The sequence below is a fragment of the Vitis vinifera genome, chromosome 13 (genome assembly GCF_030704535.1).
Source record: "Vitis vinifera cultivar Pinot Noir 40024 chromosome 13, ASM3070453v1".
Classification (NCBI taxonomy): Eukaryota; Viridiplantae; Streptophyta; class Magnoliopsida; order Vitales; family Vitaceae; genus Vitis; species Vitis vinifera.
In genome coordinates, this window is record NC_081817.1 from 16997483 (window position 1) to 17014684 (window position 17202).

Sequence of the window (17202 nt, forward strand, 5' to 3'; positions counted from 1 at the left end):
ACTGTTTTAAATAAGGAATGTAGCACCCATGAAATTCCAAACAAGGAGAAGACTAATTGTCATAAAATTCTTGCCTTGGTATAATGAAGAAGGATATGCTCACCAGATTCCTCCCTGCCTTTACACAAAAAAAAAAATCTATTAACAGAAGTATCATCTCCTCTTTAACTCATCCACGATTAGAATTCTTTTCCAAACTACTTCCCATACAATAAAGAAAACTTGCCTTTGTTGGAACTCAAGGATTCTAAATAACATCTGCCAGAAAACTCTGGTCTTCCATGCTCCAACCCACAATAGTAGGACTACTGAAAAGTTGCCCCTCTTCAAGGTCATCCATGTTGCCCTATCTTCAACATCCCTTCTTACCAATTTTTCTTGCAATCTTTATAAGAAAGCATCAACACCATCTAATTCTCAATCATGCAAATGTCCTATGAAACATTGAGTCTAATGCACTCCTTTAATATCCTACTACCAAACATTTTCTACCCAAGCATCCTTTGAGGTAGCTATAGCAAACAATGAATGGAAAGAAACCCTCAAATAAGTGTCCTCATACCATGTGTCCTGCCAAAATTCTATCCTCTGTCCATAGCCCACAATAAAAAATAAAAAATATGACTCCTAAAAACTCCCCACCCTCACCTCATAGAGCACCATCCCCCTTCTTCTTCATCAAACTTCCCTAAAATAACCTACTTCCAAAAAGATTCTCTTTCTTACACAAACCTCCAACACCACTTGCTTAGGAGAGCCTTGTTTAAAACAAAAAGATCACAAATGCCTAACCCTCCTTTCTTCTTTGGCATACAACTTTCAACCAATTCATTAAGTGAAGCTCTTTCAAGAGTTTCCCCTCCCCATAGAAAATCCCTTAAAATCTTTTTCAATCTCAAACTCATCCTTCTTGGAATGACAAAAAGGGACATTTTGTAAATGGGAAGGCCAGAGTCTATCGCCCCCATTTTGATAGGCATCGCTACTTCCACACTGCAAGTCTTAAAACTCTCTTCCACCACATCTTAGACCAACACTGATTTAAAGGCAGTTCCTAATGGGAGACCAAGATACTTGGATGGAAGAGTGCCCACTTTGCACCTCAAAGAAGCCACCAACTCCTCCACATTAGAGACACTCCCAATAGCGATCAAATCACTTTTTTTTCTAAATCAATCTTCAGCCTAGAGATTGCTTTGAACCACTTCAAATCTAACTAAGATACATCATCTAATCCTTGCATGCTTCACAAAAAATCAGTGCATCAGCAAACAAAAGGTGGGTCACTTCCACCTCCTCGCCACCACTATCTCCCACCATAAAACCTTAGATGAAACCATCCTCTCTCACTCCATGGTAGTAAGGAGAAGGGGGTACCCTTGCCTCAACCCCTGTAACTTTGAATGAAGCTAGCAAAAGTACCATTAAAAAGCATTGACTGCTTGGAGTGAGAGACCATTTAATTAATCCAATCTACTTCTTTCCAAAAACCCATTTCCTCCAACACTGCAAGCAAGAAAGTCAAATTAACATGTCATAGGCCTTTTCAATGTCAAGTTTGTACAAAACACCATTAGAACAACTCTTCAACCTTGACTCAATGACTTCATTTGCACTACGAATAACATCTAAAATTTGTCTCCTTTCAACAAAGACATTTTAAGAGCTAGAGATCACTAACCCATCATTTTCTTGATTCTATTTGCTAATACGTACCTCAATAGAATAATTAGCCTAAAATCCTTCAAATCTTCTACTCAATCTATTTTAGGAATTAAAGCAAGAAAGTAGCATTTAGATTTCTTTCAAAAAGCCCTTGCTTATAGAATTCCCTAAAAATCTCAACATTTCCCTCTAAACAAAGTCCCAGCACAGCTGCCAAAAGGCCATACACCCATCAAGTCTATAGACTGATCCCCATTTAGAGTTGAAAGGGCAAAGGAAACTTCCTCCTTTGAAAAAGGCAACTCCAAATTCCTAGTTTCCTCCCCTCTTAAGAGACTCAAAATCCATCCTAATAATGGGTCTCCAATCTTCACATTCAACAAGAAGGTGCCAATAAGTATTGGCCACCCCTCCTTTATCTCCTCACTAGATAACCACACCTTATTCACTCTTATTCTAGCCATATGGTTTTTCCCCTGCGAGCATTTCCTATTTTGTGAGAAAATTGTGTTTTTGTCTCCCTCCTTCAACCATAACTCTCTTCCAGGAAATTTCTTCTATCATTTCCCACTTTTTAAGTCTTCTACAACCACTCTTTAGCCTGAACCTATTCCTCAACTAGTACTACTTCCCAATCCTTTGCATCCCAAAAGCCAATTTGATTGAAGGCTTTTGTTTCTTTCTATTGATACACTACCCAAACACCTCTTGGTTCCACATGTTTAGGTCCTTCTTCATGGCTTTCAATTTGGAATCCAAAACAAAACTGTTTGAGCCCCTGAAACTGCACCCCATCCACTTTGACCAATTAGCACAAAAATTTGTCCCACAAAATTATTAAACACATCCAGCTTGCATTTTGACCAATTAGCACAAAAATTTGTCCTCACATCTGAACTTGGGGTGCTTCCTCTAGCTATTGCTTAGCCCTCTTACAAATCACTACCTGCCGAAACCTTAAGGCTTCTCATCCCATTTTAAGGGAACTCCAGAGAACTACCATCTTGTATAACCATTTTCAAAGGGCCCCCTTCCTAGCACTATGCAGCGACAGCAAGCTCTCCATACAATTCCTTCAAACCCTCTTAACTCCCACACTTTCCCACAAGACCAGACCCTCCCTTAAGAGGAAGATAAGAAGGGGAAGCCCCACCCTCAAACCAAAACCAGAGGAAGGACACACAATTGGGAAACTAGAGAAAACGACAAGAGAATGCTCCATTGCCGCCAGTGAACACACCACCTTCAACTACCGAACAAGCCTCGCCTCCAAAGTGACACTCCATTTATGTGCACCATCCTCTTTCATCATGTTGCAGAGGGGATCAAGTCTAAAGACTTCCATTTGCTGGCTCTTGAGGACCCTTATCTCACCCCTTCCACCCTTAAGTTCCTCAAGGAAATAGGCTCTCCACTAGATTGTACGGCTCAATCCAAATTATTAAAAGGCCTCTTCTGGCTAAAAATAGTATTCCCCAAGCTCATGAACCCTAACCCATTAGAAGCCCCCCTACCCACTGGAGTCTCTGGGCTCATAACTCACAGCCCACTAGCCTCTTTGCTACCTAAGCCCAAAACCATTTCTCTGTTGCTTGCACTATTGTAGTGTATTAAGCATTGGGCTTCATCAGTGCATAACACCTCTCCCTTGTGGCCAACCTCGATTCCACCACCCCACATTGCCTAAGAATTTGGATCACCATGATTTTTTTTTTTTTCTTTTTGATAGGTAAAACACAAAAAATATAATATCATATATAAAGAACAAAGGGCGCCCAAAGGGTAACCTAAAACATACATGGAGCATATATCAAGGGGCTAAGGGCAAAAACAAAAGAGAAAAGGGGATACAAAAAACCTCACTTGCCCTTATCTAGAACCCAACCAATCAAAAAAGTTGATTAAAGGTAAAGGTCTTTCATCTATAAACAACTTAGTCCAAGACCAAAAGCTACAAACAAATGAATTTTTCATCCTTTGAATCGGAAGCTCCTCATTATCGAAGACAATCTTGTTTCTTTCCTTCCAAACCATCCAAAAGAGACATAAGGGGGCTACCTTCCAAACCTTTTTATGCTTCTTGCCCACAAAGGAACCATGCCACCCAAGGAGGGTCTCCCTAACCGATAATGAAAGGACCTAAGTCACATCGAAGAGTGCAAAAACTAACTCCCACAAAACCCTAGCATTAGTACAATGAATTAGAATGTGATCCATAGACTCTTCTTCAACAAGCCAAAGGAAACACTTCTTGGCTAGAGACCACCCCCTCCTCTTTAGTTGATCCAAAGTTAAGGCCTTACCCCACAAAGCTTCCCAAGCAAAAAAGCCCACTTTGGGAGGAACACAAGGACTCCAAATGATGCTCCTCAGAAACGGGATTGCATCTCTAGGCTCCAATGCACCATAAAGGGACTTAACAAAAAACTTCTCATTCTTAGTCTCTTTCCACAGCACCTATCTTCCAAGCTTGTAATCACCCTCTTCCCTTGGATTGTCAAGAGGAACCACCCCACCAAGTCCAACTCCCAATCATTGAAAGGCCTAGAGAAACGAGCATTCCAAACCTCCCTCCTTAACTGAAGAATCCCAAACCTCCACCACCCACACCTCTTTTGAAACCACCAAAGCATACAAAGAGGGGAAGGAAACACACAAAGCAACATCTCCACACCACTTATCCTTTCAAAACCTCACTCCTCTACCATTACCCACTGAGAACACAATTTTATCACTCAATAAAGTCCCTTCCTTCCTAATCTCCTTCCATAAACCCACACCATACCCCTCCCTCATTGATCGGGTACTCCACCCCCCTTTTTGTACCCCAAACTTCCTATTAATAACTTGCTTGCAAAGAGCCCCCCTTTCATCTGCAAAGCGTCAACTCCATTTACACAAAATGGTCAAGTGTAGAAAGGCATCTAATGCCCAAGCCAACTTTACTTTTATCTAAACAAACAACTACCCACTTTACTAGATAAGGCTTTCACTCTAGGGAGGCCCCGCTCCATAGAAAGTTCCTTTGAATCTGCTATAAACTCAATCTAACCACTCTTGGCATTCACAATAAGGACGTAAAGTAAATGGGCATGCTAGACAAAGTGCTCCAAATGAGAATGAGTCTTCCTCCTTTAGAGATAAATTGTCTTTTCCACATGGCTAGCCTCTTATGAAACCTCTTCTCCATCTCTTCCCAAACAGCCACAGATTTATGTGGAGCACCTAAGGGACGCCCCAAGTGAGGGGGAAAGCACTCCCACCTTGTAACTAAGCTCAAGGGCCAAAACCTCTAAATTCTCCATCCTCTCCATTGGTAAAATCTCACTTTTGTCCAAATTGATTTTCAACCCTAAGATGGCTTCAAACTACATTAGCAACAAATTCAAGTAAGTAATCTAATCCTGAGAAGCCTCACAAAATACAAGTGTATCATCAACAAACAAAAAATGGGATATTTGAACCCCATCACCATCCCTCCCCTTCATCCTACAACCTGACAAAAAGCTCCCACTCATAGCTCTCTCTTAATAAGGCTATTTAAAGCCTCCATCTCAATCACAAATAAATAGGGCGAAAGAGGGTCCCATTGCCTCAATCCCCTAGTGTTGTAAAAGAAACCTGATGGTGTGCCATTGACCAAAACAAAGAACCTCACAGTAGAGATGCACCACCTTCTCGAACCTGCCCACTTCTTCCCGAAACCCATTTTTTGCATCACAAGAAGCAAAAAATTCCAATTTATGTGATCATATGCCTTCTCTATGTCAAGCTTGCAAAGCACAACGCACTTGTTTCTTTTCAACAAAGAATCTATAGCCTCATTAGCACTCAAAGTCACATCAAGAATTTGTTTTCCCTCAACAAAAGCATTTTAGGACGATAACACCACCTTACCAACCATCTTCTTTAACCTATTAGCTAACACTTTGGCTAGTAGCTTGTACAAGCCTCTCACCAAGCTAATAGGTCTAAAATCTCTAAGATCATCAGCCCTAGCCCCCCCTTCCTTTTTTGGGGTCTAAAGCCAAAAACGTAGCACTCAAGCTCCTTACAAATCTTTCATACTCATGGAATTCTATGAAAAAACCCATAACCTCATCCTTCACAAACTCCCAACTAAACAACTAGAGAGCTGAAGAGAATCCATCCAAGCCAAGCACTTTGTCCCCGCTTAACTCTAAAAAGGCAAAGAAAACCTCTTCCACTAAGAAAGATTCCTTCAGTCTCACACCATCCTCAACTCCTACTCATTCAAAATCCAGACCATCAATACTTGGATGCCAATTACTAGGTTCCAAGAGCAGATTTTGGAAAGCGCTAACCACCCCCCACCCCTACCCTTAAATCTCATGCTCCTTTAATAAGGAGGTTCCCTTAACTTTGATCTTGGTCAGACAATTCCTCCTTCCATGGGAATTAGCCATCCTATGGAGGAAGCCTATGTTCTTATCTCCTTCATTCAGCCACACTTCTTTTTATTTTTGTCTCTAGGAAATTTCCTCCATAAGGGCCCATTTCTTGAAGCCCTCCCTTGCCTCCTTTTTAGCCTCCACCTCCTCCGTCGATAAAACTCTCAATTTTTCCTGTTCATCCCAAAAATTCACTTAATGCAAAGCCAAACTCTTTTTTTATATATAAGTAAACGCACAAAAAAAATACATATATAAAGAGAGAAAAGGGCGTCTGAAGGCCGACTCAAAGCATATAGGTAGACAAGAGGCGCCAAAAGGCAACAACAAAAAGAAGATGGAATACAAAGAGCCAAGCTCTTTTTAACCTCAACCTTCCCAAACACTTCCTTGTTCCAGTTTTCATGTTGGTCTTTAGAGCTTTCAACTTTGCTGTCAAAATAAAGCTAAAAGAACCACTGAAATTAAACCCTTGCCACCAACTTTTCAGCAACTTTTTAAACCTCTCCTCCTTCAACCACATGTTTTCAAAGGGGAAAGGAGTTGGACCTCTCCTCACCCCTCCCCTATCTAACAAAATGGGAAAATGATCAAAAACCGGTCTAGGTAAAGTGCTCTACACAACCCGATTGATATGGCACTCTTAGTCTGCAGATACCAAAAAAGGGTCCAGTCTTGAGATGGATTGACTATTCAACCCACCACTCCAGGTAAACGAATCCCCCCTACAAGGGAAGGTCTCTCAAATCCAAATCATCAATCTCTTCCGAGAACCTTCTCATGGTTGAAGACACTCACCCTTCTCTACTACACTCGCTAAGGAATCTAGTCACGTTAAAATCCCTTCTAATGCATCAGGGATCATTCCATAAACCCTGGATGGCCCTAGCTCCTCCTAGAAACTTTCTCTGCTTCTCTTCTAGGTAGGGACTATAAACCCCAGTAAAGATCCACAAAAAGCCATCCTTGTAATTTTTAAAACGACAAGTTATCGAAAACTGGCCCACTTCCATACCAACCAACTCTAGCACCTTCTTGTCTTAGAACACTACCACTCCTCCTGCTTCACCCCTTACATTCACTACTCCCCTATCTAAGAATCTTCCCACTCCTAGACTGCGCACCACCCTTAAGGATATATCCTGAATTTTAGTCTCCTGCAGACAAACCAAGTCCATCCTTTGAGAACTAATTAAAGAATTAATTACTTTCCTCTTATCACTGTTGTTAGCCCCTCTTACATTCCAAGATTAAATTTTTTTTCTTCATTTATGGCTAAGGACTCTAGCCCCTCCTCTTTTGTTCATCTTGCTCTCTGCCCACACCATTATAATTGATTAAGCACTCTTAACTTTTTCAATTCTCTTTCAAACCTAGTTGACACTGAATATCTCCTCCTTTTGCTTTGTTCTTTTTTCTTTTTCATCCTTGAAAACAAATACAAGATTTCCCCTTCAAATCCTTTTATTGAGAATCCTAAAAACTTGCTAAAGTTCGCTAGACAACTATCGTCCCGACAATCACAGGACCCCCCACTTCTTACAAAGACCCCTCATTCACAGACCTTTCCTCAATGTCCCCAACTCCCACCTCAACCAAAGCCTTCTTCTCGCCTAACGCAATCACCAACGAACTACCATCAACTAAAATAATCCTCAACGGATCTTGATTCACCTCTCCTTCCACAGCTACCAACCCTCCCAAGCCAAAGGACCTACCCGCCATCAAGGCCAAGCCAAAACTAAAGGAAGAAGGAGAAGAAGAGAAATCCCGAGTCCCCATATAGATAGGAAAGTCGTACTTGGAAGCCTCGGCCACCAACATTTCATTGATAATCATAGATCTACAATTCACTGCGAGTGCCACCACCGTCAAAGCTTCCCTCACAACCCCTACGAAGAAACCTTCATCACCCCTCCCTTCTCCAACCTTACCAAACTAAGATCCCACCGATGCTCGAGCTCCAAAAACACCTACTGAAGGAACTGAAGCCTCTATAAGCCCACTGCCCACTAAGCCCACTTCACCAAGCCCATCTTCTACCCCAAACACTACTTAGCCCACTAATAGGCCCTTCTTGGCTTTGGACTTGAAAACACCTTTGTCCAAGCCCCTTTTCTCCTAACACTCTATTCCTTGCACAAATGGGTCCTCCACTTGGCCCAAACCACACAACCCACTTCTGAAGCCACACGACCCACTTATGAAGCCACCCAATCCACTACAACATAACACTGGCCCCTAGAACTTTTCCTCTACACTCTAGGCTCATTCCCCAACACCATCCTCAAAACCATAATCAGATGCCACAGCGAAGGACGCAACAACAAAGACTATAACTTCCATTGATCTTCCACCGAAGGCCAACACGTCATGTACCTTAGTCTGCACCACCCTTCTCTTCGATCATCCATCGAAGGTAGCGTGTGGGCTTCCCCCATCTTCTTCCCTAACCATTGTATCATCATTCCCATACCTCTCTCCCAATGGCACCACTTGCACAAACCATGGTAGAATTTCCCACCACAATCTGCACAGAGCTAGACTAATCCCTCCCAACCATCTTCAACAAAATTCTAGCCCATTACAACACGAACAAAAAATTCATATCTCCATCTATAACCATAAAACCTCCACAACCATCACCAAGTTTTTTGAACACCTCACAGTTCCACAAATGAAGTGGGAGACCCACCACCCTCACCCACGCCTCATTAGCATTAGCACCCTTATAGAAACACCCCACCTCCGGGCTCCATCTTTCCAAGTGCAAAAGTTTCTCCTTAATCCTCCTTTTGCCTCTAACAAGGACTCTCTTAGCCTCAAAACTAGACCCAAACTCAAACAACAGAAGTCCTCTTCCCAGAACAGCAATTCCCAATCTCCCCTTAAAAACCAATGGTAAGACACTCATTTCTTCAAAATATCCAGATCAGGGAATGGGTCCAAATATTCTTCCCACCAGCCCACCAAACAACGGTTTAGTTGTTCCATCCTTCCTTGCAACTCCCTTTCCCCCAACACCAACCAGACTAAGTCTCCTACCCTCCCCGGCTTCAACTTTGCAACCTCCACAAACATCCTTCACTTCGACCCCTTCTCCCTCAAAGAAACCTCTGGGGTATGAAAGTCCTTTAACCCTACAAAGGGAACCACTCCAAGGCCTCACAACTTCTCTGCCAGAGTATTCCATCCTCCAATTAACCCCTTCCTTTATGGGAAAATAAGATAAAATCTTTTTGTCTCAAGATCACGAACAGAGCAGAGGAGCCTTCCCACCTCATTTGAGCGACACTCCAACTTGTACTTCCTTCTCCCCTCCTCCCAATCAAGGAACCACCTTCTATTTCCATTCTCCCTGCAACAGGCCTCAACTCCATCCAACAAACAGCGTAAACTCGCTTCCCCAAACCTAATCCAAGAGAAGACACCTCTACATCTCTCCCAAATGCACCCTCTCAACTTCCCTCCCTCATCCTCAACTAGAAGCTCGAAAGATTTAGACTCTACAATAAACCAACTTCTTCCACCCCTTGAAGCTTCACTCATTGGAAAGCTCATTGCTTCATTGGACCACCATCACCATGATTTGATATCACCTCCTTGTGAATCCCACCTCACAAGCTCACCCCATTCCCCTTTGCAGAAGTCATACCAATCACAACGTCCTTTGCTCGAGAAGACGACACGTCCTCTACTTCACTTTTAGCCTAAAGGAACCACATCCCTCACCTCCTCACTAGTGCGTGAACCTTCTTCATCCACCCTTTCCCTAACCTCCCTCTTTCTGCTCACATTAGCTCAAACCGCTTGTTGCATCCATGGCAAAACCTCCCACCACAATTAAGTTGAAAAATTCAAGCAACCCACAACCACCTATAGTGATCCCAACACCTTTCTCCCATTAGTTTTTACAAGCACACTTGCCCACCAAAAATTTTGTCGTTTTGTTGCATCTTCATCTACTACAACAAAGTCACCACAAGAATCCCCAAGCCTTTTGAAGAAATCCCTCCCAAAAATGCACTGGAAGGCCTACTACCCTCAACCAATCTTCTTTCACACAACCTCCATTACTATAACAACCAACTTTTGGGACCCATTTTTCTAATAACGAATCCTTCTATCTGTTTAAGGACCATCCAACCATCAGCAGCTAATTCAAATTCAAACAGGAGAAGAGCTACTCCCTACTCAACCACCTGCAAATCCCTTTTCAAATTCCAGATGTACTTAGCCTACCACTTTAGCATCTTTATATTCAGAGCTTGATCTGAGAAGTTCTCCCATCTCCCCACCAAACATCTCTTCATAACCTTGATTTCATATTTTACTTCATCTTCCCCCTAGTTCCAACAATACAGCATCACCCACTTCAGAATGTGATTTCCTCAGAACTTCTGAAAAAGAACTTCCAAATGACAGGGCTACACACCACCTTCTACAGCATTCCCCTCTTTGAGCAGAATCTAGAACCTGAAAGAGTAAGAGCCACCCCAAGGCTTCACAACTTGCTGGCAAAAACCATCCCCCAGCACCAAGCCACCCCACCCACCAAACCCAAACACCGCGACCCCCCCACCCCCACCACATCCACTGAGCACTAAATAAATCACCCTGCTCCATCTCTGGAATTCTAACCTACCCCCTTTCTTCCAAACATTCTGATAGGGACTCACCCTCTTCCAATGGCAGCACAACTCCACACGCTCCAGCAAAAGAGAAAGATTCTTCTCCCTAAATTTGATCCAGCTAGAGAAACCACAACCTTCTTCCAGGACTATTCCTTCCACCCTCTCATTGACAACCTCTACTAAGATTTCGAATGATTTGGAATCCGCCCCAAACCAGCATTTCCCACTTTGATATTTGTGTATGATTTCTTCATATAACATTGAAAAAATTACAACCATTTCTTGTTGTTTTCAAGATTTCCTTCCATTGGCAAATTAGGGGCACCTTTGGAAGCTAGAGAGATAATACCATCAATTCCTACTTCCCTTTATTCAATAGTATACACTACGAGCAATAGGCAGTCGTTCCAATTCAGTTCTGAAGTAAGGAGAGACTGCAGCCAGGATCATTTGTTATGGAACTTAAGCAGACAGCCAGGCTAAAGATCAAGGAGGTGGGAAGGCTGCAGAATAGGATCATTTAGTTCCACCATCAATAATAAGCTTCTAAAGAATGCAAGGCCTCATAGGCCATGCATAAAGGCAATTAATATGTTATCTAAAAGTTCAAACACTAGCTTTATCCTGCATGCTTCTGCCCAATGTTCTAAGCACTAAAGCTTTCAAACATAAACCTTTTACATAACTTCCACTATGGATCTTCAAGATAAAAAAAAAACACAAACAAACAAACAATGGATCAAGGAAAATACATTTTCAATAGAAGGGCTAAGTGGCATCTCATCTGCTAATGTGTTCAAGGAGACATCGACTTCGTCAATCATTTCTTTTTCTATTTGGAGAAATATAGAGAGGCAAAGAAAAAGGAGCAATGAAAGAAGCCAAAAGAGCCACAGAGCACATATCAGTCTTACAAGCCTCTCAATCATAAGTAAAGAAGCACAGGAGAGAGATGAGGAAAGTGAGAGAAAAAGGCAAAGATAGAATGAGGAGGCAGAGAATGATAGATAGGATATAAAATGGAAAAACCACAAAGGTATAGAGTACAAATAATGGGGAAAAAATTGTGTAGCAAATTCCAGCTGCACAACTATCACCATTTCCCACAGAACATATAATATGTATACTATTGGAGTCTAATATGCAAGAAATCCATATTATGCAAGATGAATAACTAATTCTAGAAGTTACATTTTCTACTCTTTCCAGAAAGAAAAGAAGAGTTCCAGTAACAGATGAGCTTCAAACAGCACAACTGGAGGCAGCTTTTGATTAAAAGGAAAACGTCCAATCAACCAGCACCATTTTTTTATTCTGTAGCTATTCTACATATTATTTCAATTAATGAAACTGGGATTCATTCAATGACTTGATCTACCGAAAATATTCCAATTCATAAATTTTTCATTACCTAAATGTAAAATGTAGGAAACAGGAACCATCTAACTTGGCTTGGACCAAAAGCATGAGCCCAATCCAAGGAATGGCACCGCAGTATGAAAGAAGCTAAGCATTCTGCTCTTTGGTCAGGTAAATATACTTCTAATTTGTGTGAGATAAACTTACTTCTCTTGAAGGCGCAAGTTATAGTGAACAAAAATGAGGTCGCTCAACCGCTGATGCTCCAACCGGTTCCTCTGCTTTGAATGGACACGTTCAGACATGCTCCAACTTGTCTCACATCGGGTAACACTGCAGGTTTGACTTAATATCCGGACAGCTAGGCGTTGCAGATCTGGATAATCAGCTGCATAAAGTGACCACCACGTAGCTGTAAAACAGAAAAGACAAATTAATACTGACTTACATGCAATTAATGAATTTAAACCTGAAAGTTGAAACATCAAAACAAATGGATGCTAACCTGGGGCTAATGACTCTCGACCACGTAATGCAACAGGCCGACTAAAATCTCCCACAGCTTCCTCATAGTAATTTATGTGGCTCGTAATCATGACCTGGGTAGATAAGTTAGGCTCCAAGGACTCGATGCAATCAAGTAAGCCTTTTTGGATGACTTTGTTAGTGGAGAAACTGGGGTTATAAAAAATGGATGGGTTGAGATAGTAGGCAGCTGCATGAAGTGGACTATGGAATTCCTCTTTCCAAATACAATCAATAATCTTTAAATATGGAGAATAATCAGATTCTTTATCGTCAAATGCCAGAATGATACTTTTCTTTGCTTTTTCCATTGCATCATAAATATATCCTACAGAAGGCCTCTCTTCACAGTCAATAAGGTGTAAGACAGCAAGTAGGGGCTTTGAGACCTTAAGAGCTCGGTCACACATGGACCAGAAAGTTGGATCCACAATTATTTCTGCCACCTCAACCCCTGCCCTTTGCTTAGAGAAAGCTGACTGCATCCAAGTGGCACTTGTAAACATCTGATGGAGTGCCTCCTTAAAAGATACAATGCTTTGCAATGTCAGAAAATTGGATGCAAACCTTGTAATTGCAAGCTGAACAATATCTCTTCCGCCTGTCCTCTTCCTCGTTAAATTGAGGACCCAAGTATTGTTATATATGAACTGAGTAATTCTTTTAGCCTTAGCTAACAATTCTTTCACTTCATCTCTTTTTCCAACTTCCTCAAGCATTAAGTCAATACAATGAGCTCCACAAGCACTCCAGAAGAAGGTTTTATATCGGCCCATTAAGAGCTTTCCTGCAGCTTTATAAGTGGGTGTTGTATCTGTCACAAAATTGACTATATTCTTAGGCCCCACCTCTTCAACAACACTAACAAATAAACTCAAGAGGGCCTCTGTAGAGTTTGCAATGTCTGATGCATAGACAGATCTGAGGAAGACAGTGCCCTTCGGGCAATAAACATAAAAGTTTAAAACAGTATGACCAGTTCTATCAGTACACCTATCAACCATGACCGAACAACCAGTCACCTCCCAAGATCTTCTCAACTCCTCACATAGCCCCTCTACATCCTGAACACTTCTGTTCAACAATTTACCCCTCAAAGAGTGACAAGAAGGCATCTTATAACCAGGGCCAACAGCAGCAATAGCATCAGCCATCTGTTGAAAATAATAAGAATTTGCAGCACTAAATGGTACACCAGCCTCATACATAAATCTTGCAACGGCCATATCGGCTTGATCCATGCTCTCTTGGGAAGCAAAACTATTGTGTATAGAAACTTGAGCAACAGGAGTAGCAGTTGGAAAAAGTTGTTTCTTGTGCCTCTTTTTCTTGTAGGAAGTTCCTTCATCAATCTCTTTTCCCCTTCTTTTCCGGCTAATGCCCCTTGCTGAGGCTGCTTTAGGGCTCCTCTGTACATCATCAGCCCCTCCCTCCCTATCCTGATAGTAGGGCACCAAGGAGTTCTTGCTACTCTTTAACCCTTTCTGCCTCTTTAGCTTTTCTAGAACTTTAAAACCTAAATGTTGTTGAATTTGAACTTTGACATCTTCAGGTACTTCCTCACATGGAGCTACGTTTCCCCTTTCACCAGCTAAATGTTGCTTTAATCTGGAAATTCCACCCCCAAGGATAACCTTATGACAATATTTGCACTTGATCTTTTGCCGACCCCCATTTACCATAATTCCATGGGCCCAACCAGGATCAGTGGCTCGGGGAGGAGCCGTACCCTATTAAAAGAAATACACGTCCAGAGGTGAAATTTTACAAAAAGAACATTAATGCAACATCAGAAGGTATTTTGCTCCAGAAAATACATACAAACATAAGACAAAATGGCATTACTCGGACTTTGGGTGAACTATGTTTATGAAAATATGCATAAAAGCAGAAGAAAAAATGTCAAGATATGCTCACTTGGTCATCCTTGTGTTGGTTTGCTGGGAAAGCATCAAAGAACTCTCGAGTTTCTACCATGTGCTGTTGGTGAGCTGATTTAGAAGCATAGAACCATAATAATATAATTAATTAATTAATAAAAATGAATAGAGAGTCGAGAAATAACTTAATCAAGACAATAAATCCAGCAAATTTTCAAGCCTATAGCTTAAGCGGAATTATGAAAACTATGAAGTACATTGTAAATAACTTATTCAAGGGATTTTATTGATGTGGAAAAAAATGGTAAAATTGTATACAATAGGGACACATATGAATGAACACATTAATTATGGCCCATTCAAGCATAGTGTGAATCTAATTCCAGCAAGCTACTTTGGTGATACAGGACAGATCATTATTAAAAATGCATGACTAAAATTATCCCTGACTTCCATAATTCTTTAGAATGCATCTAAAATAAGACTCAAAATGCCCCTTTTCTTGATCAAAATGACAGTAGGTCTTTTCTACTAATTACAAACAATCAAGAAGGAAGAAATATCCTTCTACAATGTACACAAATCTTATCAAGACAACAGAAGAAACTCGTGAAAAAGAAGCCATAAAAGTTGGAGTGTTGAAAAAGATTATAAAAATCTTAGAGCAAACTATAACAAACACTGAGTACAACTCGAGGAAGCAAGATCCCCAACAAAAGACACAAATGTTTCACTCCTTTTCATGGCTAAAAGATCCACCATGAACCTTAGTCAATAACAATATTGAATATTTGGCAGAGCTGCTTATCAAACCTCCATGAGCCTTTCCTTCTTACTCACTCATCAAACGAATTTTATGAAAATTAAAATCCAAGACTGGGAAGGGGAGGACCCTTTCACAAAATCATAAATGAATTTTTTAAAAAGCAGCATCAAAAATAGGAAAACAGATTCCAAACCAACACATAAAACGATAATTGAAAAGACCAAAAGGGAAAACAATTTCTGACATTCTTTTCTTTGGACCATATTTCTAAGTATTCAGATTGTTCCAACCATTCCTAACAATTAAAACAAATAGTATTTTCCATATAAAATACAAATTGGCAACAAATTTAGTTAGTGAATATGTCTAACGACACTGCTAGTTCAATAAACATGATGTTCAAACAAACCATCTTCGTCATTTTTGTCAGTCCATCAATTACATTTTCTTAAACATTATTTTCACTCTTTTTTGTCTTGTAGTTCATCAATTACAATACATTCTCCAAAGTTCTTCATGAAATCTAGATGCTCCAATGCATAATTTTTTTATTTCACTACAGAAATTGCCTTAAAATAAATAAATAAATAAATATCATTCTCAACATAACCAAAATCACAGCACCTCATAATCAGGCACTTTGGCAGCCTAGACCAAGAGAATTTCGGCCGGTAATGGGACATTCCAGCCGAAACCTCTAAGGACAGCCGCGGAAAGGCACTCAGACCGCCCGAAACAGGCAAATATCGGCCGAGACCTCGCCGGAATCAACAGTTTCGCGAAATATCGGCCAATGAAGAAGGGGGGTAAAAGAAAAGAAAAAGGCTCACATACGTGTAGTCCGATTAGTGGAGCAATGGAGGGATTGGGCAGCTGCTTGGTGGTCGTCGTCTTCTTCTTCTTGTTCTGCGAGACTCGAAACCCTAGCTCATGAATCAACCAATCAAAGAAAAGAGTTGGGCGGCATCCTCTGTTCGCAACCCCACGATGAGCGTGCGTGTGATAGTCGAGCCTTTTAAAAGTAGAAATTAGAATTACCTTTTCGGTTACGGACGACAGTAAAGTCCAATGGTGTGAAACGGCATTTCGGAAATATTGGAAAATTAAGCTATTTGTTTGCCTTTTAGTCAGTCAGTATATGATATGATCGGTATGGATAGAGCTCTTATCCTTATCTTTCCTAATTATTCAATCATTCATTTCCCACGTGCCTTGGCCTTTACATATATACTAAACAATTCTCAAGTACTTTTTAGTCCTCTTTCCAAAGGCTTTTAAATACAAATTTGAATGTGAAAAGTAACTTTTAAAAATATCTAGCTTAATTTGTTTTTAGAATTAGAATTAGAAATTTTTATAAGAATAGAATATTTTTTATAAAAATTATTAAATTACCTTATATCTTACAAAAATTAGTTTCAAAAATTTTTAAATTTGACATAACAAAAAAAAAATTTAAGAAAACCTTAATTAATAAATATTTGAGAAATTAATAATCTTATTTAAATAATAAAATCATTTGATCTTAATTTGAACCAGTGTATTAAATTAATAACCTCACTAAATATATAAGATAATAATTTTTTTTATAAATCTCATGGAAATATAAGTTAATAATTAATGAAGTATATAAAAAATAATAAACAAAAATTTATATTTATTTTCTCATATTCAACTCTTTCTTAAAATATGTATATGAAGTTAATTGCTTTTTTTTATACCTTGAGAACTCGATCTTATTTTTAATTTTTTGCAATCTATACATTATCTTTAATACATTTTTTTTTTTTTGTGTGCAAGTATCGCAGTAGAACATGATACTCTCTAAATTATAAATTTTCATTCATCAATAAATCAACAACTTCGTTAAAATAACAATTTATTATGGTCCTAAGAGTATTACTTTATAGGGATTTTACTATATTTCAATTTTTAAAATTCATAATTAATGTATCTTATAT

At 40.0% G+C, this 17202-nt stretch overlaps 1 protein-coding gene across 9 annotated transcripts in view; it reads right to left on the bottom strand.

Moving 5' to 3' along the window:
* The window catches only part of LOC100260844 (uncharacterized), a 37943-nt gene extending 21602 nt beyond the window's left edge, over window positions 1-16341 (bottom strand). For 6 of the 9 annotated variants that reach the window (XR_002031546.2, XM_059741426.1, XM_019224404.2 and 3 more), the window contains exons 1-4: window positions 16076-16341; window positions 14513-14586; window positions 12576-14325; window positions 12278-12482 (exon numbers count right to left, since the gene is read on the bottom strand). Coding sequence is in view for 8 of the 9 variants with exons in the window: in XM_059741426.1 (XP_059597409.1) it covers window positions 12278-12482; window positions 12576-14325; window positions 14513-14572 (2015 nt within the window). In the remaining variant the exon portion in view is untranslated. Of the gene's footprint in view, window positions 1-12277; window positions 12483-12575; window positions 14326-14512; window positions 14587-15865 lie in introns of all 9 variants that reach the window. The other 3 variants (XM_059741425.1, XM_019224402.2, XM_059741427.1) reach the window with 2 other exon arrangements.
* Between the last annotated feature and the right edge of the window lie 861 nt (window positions 16342-17202).